This window comes from Poromitra crassiceps (assembly GCF_964638095.1).
Source record: "Poromitra crassiceps genome assembly, chromosome: 12".
Taxonomy (NCBI): Eukaryota; Metazoa; Chordata; class Actinopteri; order Beryciformes; family Melamphaidae; genus Poromitra; species Poromitra crassiceps.
The window spans coordinates 35,375,390-35,395,389 of record NC_139632.1 but is presented as its reverse complement, the minus strand read 5'-3'; the positions used below and the strand labels follow the sequence as shown (position 1 = coordinate 35,395,389).

General features: G+C 44.1%; 1 protein-coding gene across 1 annotated transcript in view; it reads left to right on the top strand.

Annotated features, from left to right (window-relative positions):
* Positions 1-20,000, top strand: part of lrrc7 (leucine rich repeat containing 7) — a gene marked incomplete at both ends in the record, with an annotated part of 143,985 nt that overhangs the window by 108,953 nt on the left and 15,032 nt on the right. Inside the window, 7 exons of the mRNA XM_083647366.1 lie at positions 2,887-3,396; positions 7,088-7,315; positions 8,852-9,068; positions 9,986-10,336; positions 11,810-12,058; positions 16,268-16,480; positions 17,737-17,904. Of these exons, the coding sequence (XP_083503492.1) occupies positions 2,887-3,396; positions 7,088-7,315; positions 8,852-9,068; positions 9,986-10,336; positions 11,810-12,058; positions 16,268-16,480; positions 17,737-17,904 (1,936 nt within the window). The remainder of the gene's footprint in view (positions 1-2,886; positions 3,397-7,087; positions 7,316-8,851; positions 9,069-9,985; positions 10,337-11,809; positions 12,059-16,267; positions 16,481-17,736; positions 17,905-20,000) is intronic.

Here is a 20,000-nt window from a genome sequence, read left to right as displayed (position 1 = left end):
ACAGTATTTTCTCAATAGGATATTATGCCATGGGGGGGAAATCATGTGAAAACAGCTTAGGAACCTGTTTTGAATATAGGTCCCATTTTCACAAAGTGATGTGGATATGATATGGCAGGGATGCATTCAATAGACAAATCTTATTTAATGCTGCTTCAGTCTGCATAGCCTTTCTGCTTCCTCTGCAAGCTGCTTGCAACCCACCTCCCCCACAGCTCCTCCTTACATGAGCCACTTTCAGACATGAACTCCGGGTCAGGTCAGGGTTGCTTCCCCTGAGGCTGACCCGGGGGATACGTGAAGTGTCCCCTGTCAGACATGAGGCATGTTGCTTTCATACATGTGGAGCACCTCCGGGTGTAAAGTAGAGAGGGGGCGGGGGTGGGGGGGAATTTGGGCATGACCACACAATGGGGAGTTGTGAAAACTGACCACACAGCTGTACTTCACTGTCTGAGCATAGCCTTAAGTGAATCGCATTGACATTCACCAAACTATCACGACATGCAGTCTGAAAACAAGTTGCTAAAAATACATATTGGGCGATAACTGCCTAACGTTCACGGCATATAATCGTTTGCGCATAACGTTAGTAATTAATTAAACAACCCTACAACTCACGCCCAGATGCATCGATTTCCTCGAGTCTCAAGCGCTACAAAGAAAACAGGTCTTTGCTATGTTCAGTCCTAAAATGCATCCTACTAGAATTATACAGAATACAGGAAGCTAGACGTTTTTACCTTCAAAATAAAATAAATGTTGTATTACTTAGTAACAAAAAATCAGAACGGTCAACTTGGTCAACTTGAGAAAGCCACTATTCAAAGCATGGCACCCACTCTTCCCTAAAGCAAGGCACCCATAAGCTCTATATGTGAACATGTGCTTATTTGGCAAAAGGACTCACTACTAAAGGCTTGCAGCCAATTAAATTACCGTAAATTCCGGACTATAAGCCGCGGCTTTTTCCCCGTTTTTTGGCCTTTTTTGGCCCCTGCGGCTTATAGTCCGGTGCGGCTTATCTATGGATTTAAAAAAAAAAAAAAAAAAAAAATCTCTCTTTTTTAGCACTCTTTCTAACTATAAATCCACTTCTGTTTTAATTTCCTCTCTTGCCCTCTTTTCACCACACCGCGGACACTGTGTGCACTGTAAAAAAAAACACAGGTGGTGTTGTGTTATGTTGTTTTGTTGAAATGTTAATAAATGGGAGCTTCCTCAAACAGCCATCTCTTTCCCGACAATCCCCTCTGTGCATGAACCCTTACATAATGGTAATTAAACATTAAAACACAATAAAAAAAAATACCATTAAAACACCCGCGGCTTATAGTCCGGTGCGGCTTATATATGTAACAAACAGGCAATTTTGCAGGTGCGGCTTATACTCCAGTGCGGCTTATAGTGCGGAATTTACGGTAGGCATAGTTTGGTTGCTAAGAAATTGACATATGTCCGTTTGCAAGATGTGCGTCTATATTTCTCATTCTCTCCCCACCTCCTCCCTCCCCCTGCTCTCTTCTCCCCCACACCCCCCCCCTTCCCCTCTCCTGCTCTCTCCTCTTGCTCCTTCCCCACCTCCTATACCCTCCAACATCTCCCACTCCCTCCCCACCCCATCACTCTCTCACATTCCCCCTGCTCTTCACCCTTCTCCTGCTCTCTCCTCTGCTCTCTCTTCATTTCTATATTTTCTATATTATCAATTGTTCAAATGTTATCTTTATTCTGTATATTCTTGTTACTGTTGTGTCAGCTAGAATCAGCTAGACATACTTTCTGTGAAGCCCTCTGAGACATGCTTGTGAATTAGGGCTATATAAATAAACTTGACTTGACTTGACTTGACTTGACTTGACTTGACTTGAGACGGGCTGCCGTCTGAAAATCATTTAAGAACGGTCAACTCACTCACTACGATTGACTTTTCGAAGGGAGTAGATATTCTTCCAGTTTATCTCTGTTCTGTATCTTTCGGATCACACACACAAAAAAACATTACACGTACATTTACTTTATTTAATTGCCATTATTGCGAAGGTTATACCCGGAAGTTTTCGTTTTATACTGCCTGACTTGACGCTACTTGGAATTTGCGGTTCTGCACGTGGATCTTCACAAATGCTGTGTAAACGTGAAATCAAAGGCATGAACGCAACCACATATCCCAATATGCCAATACTGGGAAGCAGAGGACGACCCTCACGTCCAAAAATGCTCTATTTTAAATGTGTGTGCTGTGCGAAGCTATGCAGAAATGAAATAAGATCAAAGCCATGCGCATTTCAATCCAGCAACATGTAGCCTGTTGGCTGACGCACACGGAGCAGATTCGAGCTTCATTTGGAAAAACTGAAACTGCATGATGTTTTTTTTCGCTCGCTCATTCACATCGACTATTTATATAATAATAATCTGTCACGCTGGCTTTCTGTCTCTCTCCCTCTCCTCATGTATTCACTGAGCTGGCTACTTCACGGGGCTCTGGAGGGGAGGGGGGACCTATCCGCCCCTGTGACTACCTAGCATCCTAGTCACAGAGCAGGATAATAGGAGGGTCGCGGGAGCGCGCATAGCTCACCAAAATGTGTTCATACATACACCGCCATCCGGATGCCCTCTAGATAACTCCCGAATTCCAAGGCATGTCTGAAAGCGGCTATGCTGTGTCTGACTTAAACAACCCACCTCCACCCCAGCTCCTCCTCACATGCTGTGTCTGACTTAAATAACTATAATAATTGGTTAGTTGGTTAGTTGGTTGCTTGGTTAGTTAGTTAGTTAGTTAGTTAGTTAGTTAGTTAATGATAGTGTTAGCATGGCATTTCAGTGTCATTTACACCTGACTATTTTTGACCATTGTTTCATAATGTGTGTGTGTAGATTGGCCCAGTCGTTCCCCAAGCCCATCGACTCCAAGCCCCTGCTGTCCCAGAGGGAAACCCCTCCGTCAGGAACCCTGCAGCAGCGCGGAGACCGCCGCCCGCTCAGCGAGCCTTTCGATTGGTCCGAGGCCCCTCACTACGACAACACGGGCTTCGACGCCGAGGAGTCCCCTCTGGACCCCCCGGCCCCCGCCACCAGCCAGGGGAACCCCCCGCTGGGGTCCAAGCCCCGCAGCGCGTCTGCCGACCGGCGCCGCCCCCTCCTCAGGCAGGAGCGCATCGTGGGGGTCCCTCTGGAGCTGGACACCCAGACGCTCCCCTTCCACAGCAGCAACCAGCGCTCCACCCCCGACCCCGACCCACAGGCCCAGGGGCCTGGCTCCCAGAACCCCTGGCAGAACTGGACCCGCACCCCCAGCCCGTTCGAGGACAGGACCGCCTTTCCCTCCAAGCTGGACCTGACGCCCAGCTCAAGCCCCAATCCCGACCGCAAAGAACGGGATCCCAGGTAACCATTGTTGGGCAAGTTACTGAAAATTTGTAATTAGTCAGAGTTAGCAGGTTACTCCTCTCAAAAAGTAATTGAATTACTTTAACCCTTGTACCCTCCTTATATTTTTTGCCTGTTGCACTCCCTCATCCAGCAGCTGGATGTTGATAGTCAATAATATTCATAATAATTATTATAATTATTATTATGATTTTTTTATTGATTCTTATCCATTGGTAACTTCATCCCTCATACCTCATATCAACATGTCATGCTTACTCAGAATTTTAACCCCTCAAATGCCAGTTTACTGTACTTACTGTACAATCAAATTTACAGTAGAAAAGACAAAATATGATTTTTTTGCATACCCATCAATGCCACCTGGATATCCCCCTGTGGGATTATTTTAGCCTGGGATTTCTCACATTTTTCGCGGAGGAATTATTTTCTTACCTTTTCATCTTTTGAGAATTGCAATCCTTATCATCCATCCATATTTTTTGCCTATCTGGCTGCTTGCCAGATATTGATCGATACACGACGAAACTGGCCGGCTCTATGACACGGAAGTCCACAGAAAGTATCTGGAAGGCGACCCGGATGTTGTTCATGAGCGATCTTTGCCATCCGGGTGACTGGCCTGTGGTGACCTGGTCGCAGAGCAGCAAGGGGGAGCGAAGGAAGGCAGACCTCCAGGAAAACATCCCCACCGAGGCGTCCAGCAACATTAGCCGAAAAAGAGCCTCGTTTCACGGCTTTGGATTTACTGTGCATCGGTGCTTTGAGCGCACCTCAAACGGGGAGCGATAGAAAGCTGCTACAACCACAAAACACGACGATGTTAGAGATCTATGGTCAAATTTCGACGGCGATTCCAGAAATGCTATCGGCGAGTCGCTACGACGAACGAGCGCGGAGATACGCACGTATTGTCAATGAAGGTGAGTTTCATAAAAAATCATGAAACTGCTAATTTTCGACTGCCAGCTAATTTTCACAAAAAACATAAGATAGCTTCATTGATCCATCAATCTTGGTCTAAAGGCTTCAAATCAGTAGTTTGCACTGGAAAATCCGGGTTCCCAGGTCATGTGACATGTTACCATGACAATCACTGTACTGTGTATTTAATGTTAAACTGCATGCAATTGGTTGCTGTGCCAACACTGATCAAATAGGGGGATGGGGCCAAACACAATAGAAGCTACAAATTTGATGTATTGACTCTAGCTGAGAGGTGTAAGATCAGAAAAATAATTATTTTTGGGGAAAGTACGTGGGAGTCCAAAAAAAAATGTTGTTTTTTTGCTAAATTAACATTGAAATCAATGGGGAAAATATGCAATGGATTTTGAATGGTTGTAACTCCACCAAATGTTCAACAAACTCCAAGGTTAGATATTAAGGTCAAATTTAAAGGTGTTTGGTCCAGGATGCCCGCTGAAAAAAATAAAATAGATTAATTTTGTAAAAATTTCCTGGAGGTCTCAAAAAAGTGGTTTTAATGGTTTTAATAGGATCCAGCTGCTGGATGAGGGGGGTTAACGTGATTATAGCGCTTACTTTTTGCCAGGAACACTTTTTTAGCATGGCGGAAGGTTGAATTACCATGATAAATCAAAAAAACATGATTTGGAAAGTTTCAGCCCTGAACTCCCAAAACTTTTTTTTCCACAGAAAAAAAAAATCACAAAATCCACCTTACGATCCATCTGCTGGATGAGGGGGGTACAAGTTAAAATACTGCAAAAATAAAATGTATTAGTTACTAGGGAAAGTAACTTTTGTGTTACTTTTAAAAGTCTGCTTAGATTCCCTTATTGATGCACATATTATTTTAGTGTTGCTGTGGCACAGTGGGACAAGACATGCTGTCAAATTGTATATATCATTGTACTGCACAGGATACTTGAACATTGGCTTATTGGGGAGGCTTATAGCCTACTATTGTGTACCTCTGGCTGCCGTGTGTGGAGCATTTTCGTCTGGCAGAGAGGCGGCGCCTCTCCCTGGGCTAGGTCTGATGATCATAAACCGGATAATCCTCTGAAGTTGTCCGCTATTTTCACGATGCGATTGAGTTACTAAATTTGAAAAAGTAATTACCGTAAATTCCGGACTATAAGCCGCACCTTTTTTCCCGTTTTTTGGCCTTTTTTGGCCCCTGCGGCTTATATAACGGTGCGGCTTATCTATGGATTTTTTCAAAAAAAAAAATCTCTCTTTTTTAGCACTCTTTCTAACTATAAATCCACTTCTGTTTTAATTTCCTCTCTTGCCCTCTTTTCACCACACTGTATGACACTGTATGACACTGTGTGCACTGTAAATAACAACACAGGTGGTGTTGTGTTATGTTGTTTTGTTGAAATGTTAATAAATGGGAGCATTACATATGGTAATTAAACATTAAAACACAATAAAAAAAATAAAAAAAAAACCATTAAAACACCCGCGGCTTATAGTCCGGTGCGGCTTATATAAGAAAAAAATAGTCAACTTTGAAGGTGCGGCTTATACACCGGTGCGCCTTATAGTCCGGAATTTACGGTAGTTAGATTACTAGTAATTACAAAAAGTAGTTAAATGGAACTGAATGGAACAAGGGATGATCAGCTTTTCTTCAACTGTCAGCCATAAAATCTTTATGCAAAGTCTTTTCATTGCCACCAAACAATCAGCTACACAGTAGCTGATTCTAATGAGTAGTATCCCCCTCTCTGGTTGAAGGCACGTCGCTCTCAATCAATCATACTCTTGGATTCTTATGCCGCATAATTGAGAACCAGTTCTCTATAACATCGACCTGCGGTGAGTATATTGCAGTCAGTAAACATTACAATTTTGGCAGGAGCTTATATATATATATATTTTTTTTTATGGCTTAGTAGCATAAATTCCCAATATGAATCCAGTGGCATGTCCAAGCCATTTTGGTGGGAGGAGCCAAGGTGGGGCACAGACTCAAGCGAGGGTGGCACTGAGCGTGCACCCAGGCCAAAGAGTGTGGAAGGAAAGAGACGACACTCCGGCCATTTTTGGAAACAGAATGCGCCTCGCAGTGGTCAGCTGCGGTAGCGCCTCTCTAAACAGTAACTCAACGGGAGTTGAACCTCGGGTCCTTTTCATTAGCTATTTATCTTGAAAAAACTAAACTAATAAAACGAAAAATTTTGCTTAGTTTCCACAATATGGTTGTTGTTTTACATCCCTGCACTACACCACTTCAATCAAGATTTGCAGTACGCCCGGAAAAGATGTGAATCCCCAAAGTTTAGAGTGTTCTCCCGTTGAGTTACTGTTTAGAGAGGCTGATTATAGGGGCCAGCGCTACCGCAGCTGACCACTGCGAGCCTGTGCGAGGTTCTTTTGGCGCTGTCACGTTTCCAAAAATAAAAAATGGCAGAGGCTGCTGGGCGCTGATGTTGCAATGGGGCAATATGGAGCTGTCATTTCTTTCCATAAAAGTTCTTTGCCCAGGCACTGAGCATGCACCCAGGCACTGAGCGTGCACCCAGGCACTGAGCGTGCACCCAGGCACTGAGCGTGCACCCAGGCACTGAGCGTGCACCCAGACAATCCCACATTTGAGATGAGGATACAGAGTCGTGAGGATTGATGGGAATGAGAGTTGTGATGCATGGAGCTGTGTGATCTACCTCACCAGTGTGACCCCGGCATCTCACTCCCTTTTCTGATCCTATAGGATGGAGCAGGGGGCGGGGCCTTTGCCCGGCGGTAACTGGAGTTACCACGACAACCAGGGGGAGCAGAACAGGAAGGAGCAGCTGGGTGTCACGGGGGGCAACAAGGTAACGGTGGTGATGAGTAAGAGCTCGGACCGCCTCTCGCCCATGATGAAGGAGATGAGGTCAAAGTTTAAGAAGTCACAGAGCATCGACGAGATCGACATGGGCTCCTACAAGGTCTACAGGTGGGTGCTTTATTGTTGTATACAGAGGGTGAAAATAGCAGGCTTATATGGGTTTGACGTACATACAAAGAACTGCCGCGATTGGATTTGTGAAATACGCTTTTTTTTTTTTATACGATTTGCCTCTTCCTGGAGCTGCAGGTTTCTCCTCCAAACATCTCCTCAACTAACTCGCCTCAACAGGCAGCCAGACTGCGGGGGCTCCACCCCCGGCTGATTAATGGGTGGAGGCTGTGCATCCATTGTGCAGCATGGCCAAGTTCAATCATTAAGCTGCACATTCGGCAATTAATCATCCCTAATTCAAAAACCTGGCTCTGTCAGGTCACCCGTAGGGGGTGCTCTTTACACTTCCTGAAAGATTCAGCGCGATCACACGTAAAACGTCATAGCTGTGGCCGCACACACAGAGACTTTGCATTCTTATTATAGGATTATCATCATTACACCACTATACTACTCTCATACTCGTTGGTTTTCTGATTGTTAGCCACAGTTCTCTGTTTGTAATCTGATTATTGTTGTCGCCTTTTCTTCAGCAATCCTACGGTCAGCTACAGTCCAATTGTTTTGATCTGATTATTGGTATTGTTTGTTTTTCCTTGATCATTGTCATGTGTCTACACACAGTGTTGTTTTAATGTGATTATCAACCACATGCCTGCCAACATTAGGCTGTGAAAAACAGGGAGATTGCTTGGGGTATCGGCTACCTTATCTGTAAAGGGGGAGACTTGTGGGTACCAATAGAGAGGCAAAGTGAACGTCACTTCCTGCTTCAGCACTGTACCAGAGATTTTGTTCCGCAATATATTTTCCCATAGACATTTCGTAAAATGCTCATAAAAATGGTTTCACTTGGTCAAACCAAACGGTTCAGCTATATTTAGAATCGGGAGAGACCATAGAACATTTCACTCGGACCAAAACTGAAAAAAACAACATCGCAAAAATATTTTCTTTAAACCCGCATTTTTTTTCGTTTTGGTCTAAATACATCTGAACCGTTTAGCTTGAACAAGTAAAACTATTTTTATAAGCATTTTACAAAATGTCTATGGGAAAATGAATGGCGGATGAAAATCTCTGGTACAGTGCTGAAGCAGGAAGTGACATTCCACTTTGACTCTCTATAGAACCCATTTATATAGATACAGATATATTGAGGTGAGAGGTCAAGGGACAACTTTGAAAATCCCTCGCCAAAACTTTGTCTAAATTTGGAGGATTGTTTAGCCCCTGACATGGTTGGTACCAATGGATGCTTTAGGTCTTCTAGTTTCATATGATACCAGAAACTTCTCGCAGGCTTTACAACCGAGCCTGCTAACAGCCATTTGATTTGTATCACTATGAAATCGGGGGGGATTAACAGGAGAAGTGGGAGCACAGCAGGAGAAAAGGTTCAAAGTAGGGAGACTCCCGCGAAGATCGGGGGTGTTGGCAGGTATGTAGTCATAGTTCAATGTTTGAATGTGTTATTGCTGCAGTGCATTGTTTTTACTCAGATTATTCTTGTTGTTGTCTTATCTACAGTATTCCTATGGACAGCTACAGTTCATCCATTGAGCAGCAGGCCAGTTTGGACCGTCCGGAGCTGCCTGGTTCTATGGAGCAGACCAGTATGGCCCGGTCCCAGTCAGCCCCCATGTTAGATGATGATCTGGGCTTCCCAGGGAACCAACAAGGACAGAATCAAAAACCTGGCCTCCCACATAAGGCCTACCACTTTGACCAGAACTACAACCCCCAGGTTAACACCTCTAATTGTTCTCTAGTTAGGCATGAGAGAGATAGCGGGCAGAGGGAGGAAGGGAGAGAGAGAGAGAGAGAGGGGGGTGGGAAGAGAAGGAGGCATGGATGGAGAGAGAAAGGGTGGGAAATAGTAAAGTATTTCTATTGTTTGTTTCATACTGTAAGCACCAAATCTATTATTTATGAATATGATCATGCCACCATGTTAGCAGCAGGTGGAATTTCCAAGTGCTGAAGTGTTTGTATTTGTGTGTGCAGATGTATGTCGGGCTGGACCATAATGGTTGAAATCAATATCATGATAATAATCATAAGGATTTTTCTCGATATCAATATCAAAATAATGTGGTTCATGTAGGCAAAATCACATTAAATAATCAAATTAATGTCCATCTCATTGAACCGAATGGTAAAGATAGGTTATGTCAAACAAACCAGAAATTTTCAAATAATATTCCTACCATACCTCATTTTATTTTATCAGAGTTTTTAAGTACAATTTGCTTGTCGTCATTCATTTGGACAGCAGCAAAGGGTCACGATATTAAAATATGTTCATATCATCACGATATGATTCCACTGAAAGATGATAAATGATAATATTGAATTATCGTCCAGCCCTCCATGATGGTTGACATAGATGAGTTTATTATTATCACCATTGGCTGCAGCAAGTGTTACAGCTATTCTTACAGTATGTCTGCTTTCAGATTAAAAACTCAATAAATAAATAAATAAATGAATGAATAAATAAATAAATAAATAAATAAATAAATAAATAAATATATATATAAATAAATAACAAGGGCAGTCTTGTTTTCTAGTTAAACAAGTGAAAACATTGTTGTCATAAGGTCTGCATGTGACAGCTGTACGCAAAATGTCATTGGGGATAAATAACATATAACCAATCAGGTAACCATGGACCGCCGGGTGCCTCCCCCATTCCCCAACACGCCGGACTACGTCAACCAATCAGGGAAGGCCTTGGAGTATGTCAACCAGCCCGGGAAGACTTTACCCAAAGACCTGGTGAGCCCTCGTTACCGAGCGTACCCGCCCCTGGAGATGTTTTCCTTCCCCCAACCGCCGATCACCCAGGAGGGCGTGTCCACCCAGCCACAGCAGCCAATCCCATCGCAGCGCTCCAGGCCAGGCTTTTTGCGGAGAGCGGATTCACTGGTGAGCTCTACAGAGCTGGCGTTGTTCCGCAGAGTCCACGAAGCCCAGCAGGAGGCGTTGCAAGAAGCTCAGTACAGACATCAGGTAGGGATGACATTATTACTTGCATATCCACCTTATTTTTGGCGGCCATGATGCACCATGGGTGCTGCTTCCTTCTGCTGTCCTCTTCCCCCGTTACGTCTAGCTTGACACAACACAGCGCGTCTAATGCACCCGTCTGTAAACGGTGCAGCTGAGCTGATAAATGCTGACTTGTTCAACGAGCAACAGGTTAGCGGATGTGATAGAAAACATTATTAGGCTACATTCCCAAAACGAGTGTTATTTTCTGACGAGCAAACTTTTAACGTCGGAGTTCGACAAGGAAATGCGATGCGAGGAGGCACGCGCTGCAGTCATGGGGTGCAGTGCAGAGTACTATCCAGGCAGCGTCAAGCCAGCGTAAACACAGCTGCTCACGTTCTAGACCGGATATTGCTCCCAGAATTATTTTACAGCAGGAGCCTCACAAAAATAATGTGGATACTGTACAGCATAAGGTGCCTGTTTTGGTTGTACTGTATGACATTATAATATTGCCAGGTGCATTTCTTTGTCTTTGTACAGTATTAAAGAATCATTTTGCCGCTGTGAATATGATGGTTCATTAAAACTAGGACATCTATGGAGTAGAAATATGTGCAATTATTTTTTGAAACTGTATGCATATGACCAGAGAAAAGTGATAAACCGCTTCAGAACGTGCGTTGATATATTTTCGGGCCAAAGAAAAGGTTACCACCTGACACCGTGCTGTGTGAACCTGATCTCATGATCTTGCACGAATCCAGCTGGTTAAAGGTTACCAGCTCGCAGCTGGTTTGCTACCCAGCTGAGCTACTCCATACAAAACTCTTCCCAGCCTTTACCTCGCAAATCTAAGATCACTCGCCAATAACATGGATGGCTACACAGGACAAATCGCAACCGTTTTCAAAGGCGTTGCGTGGATAAACGTCCCACCTGCTGAACGAATGTTGGATGTTACAGTAGCTGCAAGTTCCAGGTAAAAACACAGTCTCCTGTATTCAGGGTAGGCAGTCAGCAGGCAAAGTCAGGTTCAGGAAAGCAGCGTACAGTTTGTTGCAGCACCGGCAGTCTTTTAGCAGCCTCCCCCGGCTGAGGCGCATCCGCGTCCCTCTCGACTACCTCTGTAGCCATGGTAGCAGCTTAGCTTAGCTAAACCCACGTCATTTGATAATAAAAGTATAGCCGGCAAGCGAACGGGGAGCACTTAGTAGAGGCAGCATGGAGGGAAGTTAAACATTTGCATATTCTACTGACTTTGTAACAATACATAGCTTAAGTACGGCCAAGATTAGCTGAGAGAAAATAAACTTGGAGTCTGTGGACTAAAGACACTCTCCTCCCTCTCCTCCCCTCTCAGGCTGACCCTCCTCTCTACGAGTCTGTGGACTAAAGACACTCTCCTCCCTCTCCTCCCCTCTCAGGCTGACCCTCCTCTGTATGAGTCTGTGCACTAAAGACACTCTCCTCCCTCTCCTCCCCTCTCAGGCTGACCCTCCTCTCTACGGACGTTCTCTTGCCTACTCCACCCTCATGGAGCACTCCTCTGTCCTCGCCAACATGGCCGACAGCCAGAGCCACCTGCAGCACAACAAGAGGAACGGTCGCTACGACGACGACTACCCCGCCTACCAGGAGCCGAAGAAGCCTGTGATGGGTTACCCCACCAAGAGCCTGACTCAGCGCCGCCCCCTGTCTGCCAGGAGTTATAGTACAGAGACCTACGGAGCATCTCAGGTAGACATATGTGTCTGTCTGTCTGCCTGTCTGTCAGTCTGGCTGTCTGCTGTGTATCTAAGTTGCTGATATATGCGTGTCTTTGCTGTCTATCTACTAATACATGTCCCCACACATTCATTTATTCACTCACTCATCCATTCATTCATTCATTCATTCATTCATTCACTCACTCACTCACTGACTTGTTTTAACTCGCGGCCTAAAAACCTATATAAATAGTCACAATCAAAATCTCCTTTTGTGTCATATTCATCATATTCATCTTTTAATGTGAGAGCTATAATAAAATAATAAACTTCAGCACTTTTTGAAAATTACTTTACAAAGTGCTTTACAGCCAAAACAGAACAATAGATTGAACAGCAATGGAAACAATGAAAGAACAATTACAGACGTAAGAAGAAGTAAAACAATAATATATCATAATAAAAGACAAGGCAACATAAGAGGTACACCGAGGTAAGAACAATCAAACAATATAAAAAAGACTTTACAGATGATACAGACTTAGCCAACCTTATATCTAGTGGATAACTGGCAAGTCGCTGCAGAGTTTAGCTGCTAAACTCTTTAGCGGCTTTGACTGCAAAAGCCCAGTCTTCCTTGATCTCAGTCCGGATTTGGGGACTGAGAGAAGAGCCATAGGTTGAGTCGATGTCTCGTCATAGACGCTGGGGTAGCTGGCTGGGGGCGTGGTCAGGGTGGGGTAAATCCCCCCGTTCTCCCGATTCAGCATAGTTAGCATTTAGCTGCTAGCCCAGCCCAGGCAGACACGATCGGGGATTCAACCCCCGCAGTAAACGCACATATGAACAGATGTCAATGTACCTGCTCTATATCCCCAAACCTGTAGTGTAGAGCCACAGCACCGTCCTTTGGTGAGTCAGCCCATTGAGTTATATGTTTTTTTTTACCCCACTCGCGTGCCAGCCGTATAACATTTTGTGGGCGTTCCCACACAGACCGACTGTATCTATACCAGCGGGTATACTGTGATTCCCAAAGTGTGGGTGGCGGCCCACTGGTGGGCCGTGGAGGTACTGCAGGTTTTGCAGGACGTTTTTGGACGAATACAAACTACCAAATGGACTGTACTTGACTAGAAAGCTTGAATAATACACTAACAAACTAGGTTAGAGCACCCAAATCAGTGTTTTTATTTCACTATACATCCTGGAACTTGACGCTAATGGTGTTAACATACTCCATCCACATACATGAAACGGTTAGCATTTGAGCTAACACATTGTAACATTGTAACAGTAACATTTAATGTGATTTGGGTGATGTACCCCAGCCTGCGAGCTTTCAACCCATGTCAGGCTCATTTGAATTCAATCTAGCTAAAAGCAAAGAAAATGGCAGTGCATTGTTTGGAGAGTGGTAGGAAGGTAAATGTGTGTGCATTTTCTTTTCAAAATCACCTGCCAAATCCCACTTTAACCCCAGTGCAGGCAAATATTTCTGATGAGTAAGGGGGAGAAAATGTTGGCAATCTGGCTTTTGGGTATTTTGCCTAAATGTTTTGTATGTGGAAGGATTATTAATTTGCCGTATGCCCAAGTTCACATGCTCTGTTAATGAAATAAAAATATATAGGGAAATAATAATCAGTCGTGTGTGCTGATCAGAGTTGTGATTAAAGGGGGTGGGCCCCAGAAGATTTTCTGATTTCAAAGAGGGCCCCCCGGCATTCTTAAGTTTGTGAACCCCTGCGTTGAGTATTATGTACAAATAATTGTAGGGTATGTCTAAAAAAAAAAAAAAAAAGCTTAAATTGAATCATCATAATGCAACAAGCACAGATCCCATGGCGTGTGGGTTCAGTTCAATGCACTAAAGCATTGCGACAGTTATCGGTTAAATAATTAGACTAGCGTGACTTAAATACCACAAGGTAGTAACGTTACCTACCGTTAAAGTTTGTAGGGCAGTAGAATGCGTGTTATCGGGTTACTGTTCACAAATCCCATTGCTAACAGAGGCGAGTTTGGAGCAAATTGTGGAATGTTGAGTTCCACTTTCATTTTCACACCGGCAGACTGGAGTACAATGCTGCTGGCCTGTGCATTTCCAAAAGATACATGACATGATCATGATCACGTTCATCAGAGATTGATTTTAGATTCATTTCTCTACATTGGCCAAGTTTTTATTGTGTGCTAATATATCATAATATAAAACCTCCTTGTAATATATGGGAAACACTGCATCTCTTAGTCAAAGATGCCGCCTAGAGGTCATCTCATGAAGTGAAATCTCACGAAGCGTCCCTGTGACTGACTGACTACCTGACCTGGATTTTCCTCGGGATGCCCTTGGCTGTGCCATGGCGGGAAAAAAGTTAATTGCAGAAATTTAATTTGTATTGGCAAATTTGAAACTGAATGTGATGGTTTGTGATGGTCATTCTTCCTTTAAACATTAAGTTTTCATTTAAGATCAATATAACTTTATTAATCCCCTTGGGGAAATTTGTTGCCACTTTCGATGCCACAACAGCAACTGGCAGAACAGTACCAGGGGAAAACAAGTACAGAAGGTAATGAAGATTTCAAATTAGATTTTCAAATGTCAAACTAGTTTGAAGTAAAGCATCAATCCTCTATACGCTTTCAAATTCAGTTCTTACAATTCTATTTCATGTGGCTGAGACACGCATCCAGGGATTTAGATGGACGTAGCTAGCTCGAGGCACGTTTGTTTCACTGGTACTGTTCCCTGCTTCGGTGTACTGTGCTGCAAGCAGGCTTAGTTTACTCGCAGCTAGGTTTGGACAAACATTGTTGGAATGGTACTGTTTGGTACGGTAATAGGTTCTATTACATTTTCTACATGACTCATTTTGTATTATAAGATATCTAACTTCTGCAGTTTGATTGGCTATTTATAGTTAGCCTAAAGCAATAGAGAAGGTTTGCTAGCTAACCAGTGGTTCCCAACCTTTTTTTTTTATCTTATGTACCCCTTGAGCTGTTTTGCCGATAGTACCCCCTCACTCATGCCTGTTGATGATGCTCCTAAATTTATTCTATAACCTTTAGTGTCATATGCAGACGTACAAAGAAATCCATACAAAATATATTTTTCACTGAACTGCCAGTGTGTGGGCATGGCCTCATTTTCCTTTTGTAACCAGGCTCCCCTAAACCTGAATCTGGTGCGACAGCAACTGGACATTTTTCAGCCATTTATCAGTAACGTAGCAGTTGACACCTGTCGGAGGGGAACTAGTTGCAGCGTGCACTTGCCATTTTAACAATGGGCTTATGAAATGGAAAAAAAAATCCCATCGTTTTGGAAAATAAATTGTAATCACAAATCTTTCCAAGTATCCCCTGCAAGCTGCTCCAGTACCCGTAGGGGTACACGTACCCCTGGTTGGGAATCACTGTTGAAAACTGTTGTCAACATTAAAACAGGTTTCAGCAAGGCACTGATTGAGAAATACAAGACTGGTGGAGCCATTTGGTTTCACAGGCAGATAATTCTGTCATTGGCATAACAATGGAAGGAGGCCGAAGGGAAGCACAGACAAACTGAAGAGAAGTGGACCCAAAATTGAACCCTGTGGCACACCACAAATAATCTTTGCGGAAGAGGAAGAGAAACTAACAGAGATGGTTAAATTTGAAAGATAGGATCCAAACCAGTCCAGGCGCACTGACACCAACCCAGTCTTAAATACTGTGTTTTCCAGAGGAACTAAGGCTGAACAATTACCTGGATAACATCTCAAAGATGTTACTGTCAGTCATGATTCCAAATGGCGACTACTACTTTTTCTAAAACCTTTATGGAAATCGGTTTGTAGTTGATCCGCACAGAAGGACCTAGACTAAGTATTTTGAGTAGTGGTTGAATTACAGCATGCTTGAAACAAGAGGGGGAAATATGAGATGCCAGTGAACGAGCTATTGTGTCAAAGACATCTTTAGTAAACTAAGCTTGCATGTAGTGGACATCATAAGAGTAAGTGATCTACTCTATTAGGACTCGCCCATATTCATTAAGCCAAGGCAGGGTTTTGGGCCGTGCCAAGGATGGGAAGGGGAACAAGTAACAACATCCTCTTTGCAACATAGTACGTGGGAATTGTGTCTTACACACAATTTACAATTAAGTCAATTAAGTTTTAAGTTCCACAATTAAGTTTTATTCCCAGTCCTTCCTAGTCCTTACGGAACATTAAATCTTTGTCCTCAGGCACGTCCAGTGTCAGCTCGTCCCACCATGGCTGCCCTGCTAGAGAAGATGCCCCCCGATTACACCCTAGCCACCTGCCCTGAGAAACCGTCCGACGACGGCGTCAAAATAAGAGCCGTCGTATCGCAGAAACCCGAAGACATCACCTCCAAGATGCCTGCAGATTGGAGGCAACAGCTACTCAGGCACATAGAGGCCAAACGATTGGACAGGGTACGTCCATATAGCACAGACACAGGGGAGAGGGAAATGCTATCGCTCACACTGTGACACTCACACACTCACTGAAGCTCTCCCTGTCTGTATCTGTGTTGTAAGGTTGACCAGATGTGTGTCTGGCTGCATGTGTGTCCACCCCACACTATCAGTCTGTCAGCCTGCCCTACTGCACAGTACTCACCACTGTGGATATGCATTGAAGAAATGCCTACCTAGTCGATTCCCTGCCTAGCAACACGAGGGTTGCAGGTTCGAGCCCCCGTGTGTTACCTCCGGCTTGGTCAGGCGTCCGTACAGGCACAATTGGCTGTGTCTGCGGGTGGGAAGCCGGATTAAGGCGTATGTGTCCTGGTCGCTGTACTGGCGCCTCCTCTGGATGGTCGGGGCACTTGTTCAGAGGGAGGGGAACTGGGGAGGGAGGGGGGGGGGGGATAGCGTGATCCTCCCACGCGCTACGTCCTGCGGGTGAAACCCCTCGCTGTCAGGTGAAAAGAAGTGGCTGGCGCCTGCACATGTATCGGAGGGAGCATGTGCTAGTCTCCAACTCTCCCCAGATCAGCAGAGGGGGTGGAGCAATGACCGGGACAGCAGATGGGATTGGACAAGTACAATTGGGGAGAAAACGGGGGTTGCTCTTGTGTTGAGAGTCTTCAAATTGTTATTGAAACTCCTAGTCTATCCCATCGTCCAACAGGAATCCAGTCTAAAGTGACAAGAGGTGGCGTTGACATTTGGACACTTTGCACTATTGGATGGTCTTCAACTGAGGTCTCCATTTTTAAGAACATCATCCATCCATCCATATGTACAGTAGAAGTTTAATAATTCATATACCGTAATACTACTACTACTACTACTAATAATAATAATACAATTCTAATCATCAGTTTTCAGCTGGGGTTTAGACGTATTGTTTGTTTAAGTAATCACATAACCTAAGCACTAAGAAAGATAATATACTGTGTTAACTAATGTAGGAATGGCAGTTGCTTGTATGACACAATGTTCTCTGTGTGTGTGTTGATCAATCACGAGCTACTGTAACATTTCTCTGTGCTTTCAGCAACTCTGCACTGTTGTTGTTGTTATTGGTGTTACAGTTGTTTGTGTGTTTGTTTGTTTATTTGTGGAGCTCACAGTGTGTTGTCGCCATGCCGCAGCCCGCTGTGTTGGCTCCGCCCCCTCCCCTCCCCTCCCCTCTCCCCCCCTCGCATTCACCCATGTCATGTGATGTTGTCTCCTCCAATCAGACTGGTGTCCTAAAGCACAACACGCTCACGCTGGGCATGCTCTGTCAGGGCGGGGGTCACGGCCAGGGGCGCAGCAGCACTTTGAACTTTAACCTTTACAATAACACTAAGCATGAGCCCCCTGCTGGCCACTGGCTACCACTACCTCCACCTCCGTCTGCTAATGCTGTGAGTATCACACTAAGAACACTGAACTCCTGCTACTGCTCTCATTACTTTACAGATATGTGATTATCACTAGGCCGCCCTTTAAAGGAGACCTATTATGCATTTCCTTATGTTGTATACATTTATTTTATACTATACTTTATACTATACTATATTTATTATTGCCAATGGCTGCCACTATTTACTTAGCCAACTACAACTGCTGTGAATATCATTAAAATACACCAACCATTAACATTACTACTATTATAGGTTAGGTTATTAACACTACTTTGTCTACCATCTTCAAATGAAATAAAAAGGTTTCATGTATTTTGACCATGGCTACTGTAATAAACTATGGTGCAGGCCAACTGATATCCCTCCATAATAGCACAGTAAGACAGCAAGACCTTGACGAACACCATTAGAAACATGTATGCTGTGATATGTGTAACGGCGTTGTGTAGGTGGTACTTGCAGCAACCCATGTTAAGGGCTTGCCCAGGGGTGGATTCGAACTGCCGACCTTCGGCTTACGAGGGGGACACGCTAACCACTGCACCAAGAGAGCTAGCTCCCTTGGCGGAGCTGATCAACGTGCCTTTATACTGGGGGAGTGAGTTTAACCAACCTACTCGCTACCACTCGGGACTCACGAGGAATCGGCGCTGATTCACTTCAGTTACATATGCAATCAAAAACTTTTGACATTTGGATGTTAAATATCCAAATGTCAAAAGTTTCTGTAAGAATTAAAATTTTTGGCGATTGGGTGGCGAGCACTTCTGTTCTGGAAATTGCTCAAAAACCTCCTTATTGGTAATATACTGTACCTAGGAAAGCCATACATCCTCTGAATGCCCTAGGTCTCTATAGTTTGTGGTTGTAAAGTTCCATGATATAAGCATCTTCACTCCTGCTGCTGGAGCATCTGAAAGACAGTAATGTCGGGCGCGGACGAGGAGCAGAAAATCGGGGACATTTTCGGGTACTGTCCCTGAAAATCGGCGACGTCTGGTCACCTTAACCTATACATTAATCCTGGTAATGGTTCGTAATTCAAGAGTTTGGTTGGACCTAGTCTGTCTCAACAGAAGTAGGCTACGGGTATAAGCTCTGCTTTTGGGGTAAGGGAAGGGGAATACTCTTCCGTTTCCGCTATCTGGCATTGCGTGTTTTGAAAGTCCATAATGCTACGTGAAACAACAACAACCTGCGAGTTAGCAACCTACACGCTGAAAATGGCTGAGCATCTTTTACATGCTTCCACCAAAACAAGTTCCCCGATGCTATTTTGCAAGGACACCATCGCTGGGCTCTCTATACCAGAATGATAGTACGTTGATCAAGACTTGCCCACACTCCCATAGGAATATGCCGAAATATAAATACAGTGAAATGTAGCCATTTTCTAAGATGGCAGACATGAAGTCAGGATTGGATACAGGTGAGGGAAAGAACCGGTTAGTAGTTTACCTGCTCTCCACCCCCCTGCTTGTCCATAATAACAGAGACAGCTGGCTGTCTCTCCACCCCCCTGCGTCTCCATAATAACAGAGACAGCTGTCTGTCTCTCCCTTGCTAAAGTCAAGCTCTGTGTTCTATCTGTCTATATCTATGTTGTCTGACACATGGAGACCTGTGACTTTGTGTCTACACCGCAGTATAAACCACATTTTGTCTTCACCAAACTCAATATATTGCATTTATCATAATCATCAGATTAGCGAGGCCGCAATAACCACATTGCTGCTATATTGCCGCCATATTGTGCTCGCTATCAAGGACTTCTACAGCGTTAAGTTGCCACAATTACTGCCAAAATAACTGGCTTTTCTTTTCTTTTCTTTCTCCCGTTTAGCAGGTAAGCACTACAACTAGCCGACTATAACAGTTTAACTGTACATAATCACAACTAATTACACATGTTATCAATGTTATTCTGTGTGTCTCCTATCTGCCATGCTGTAATGCTACAGATGGGTTGAATGCAGTAGATGAGCACATTCTCTGGGTGTTCTGTAGTTGTTAGTTATTGTGCAGTTATATAACAGTGCACCCCACAACATAGCATTACTTTGCTACAGTGATGATAACCCTAATCGCTGTAACAA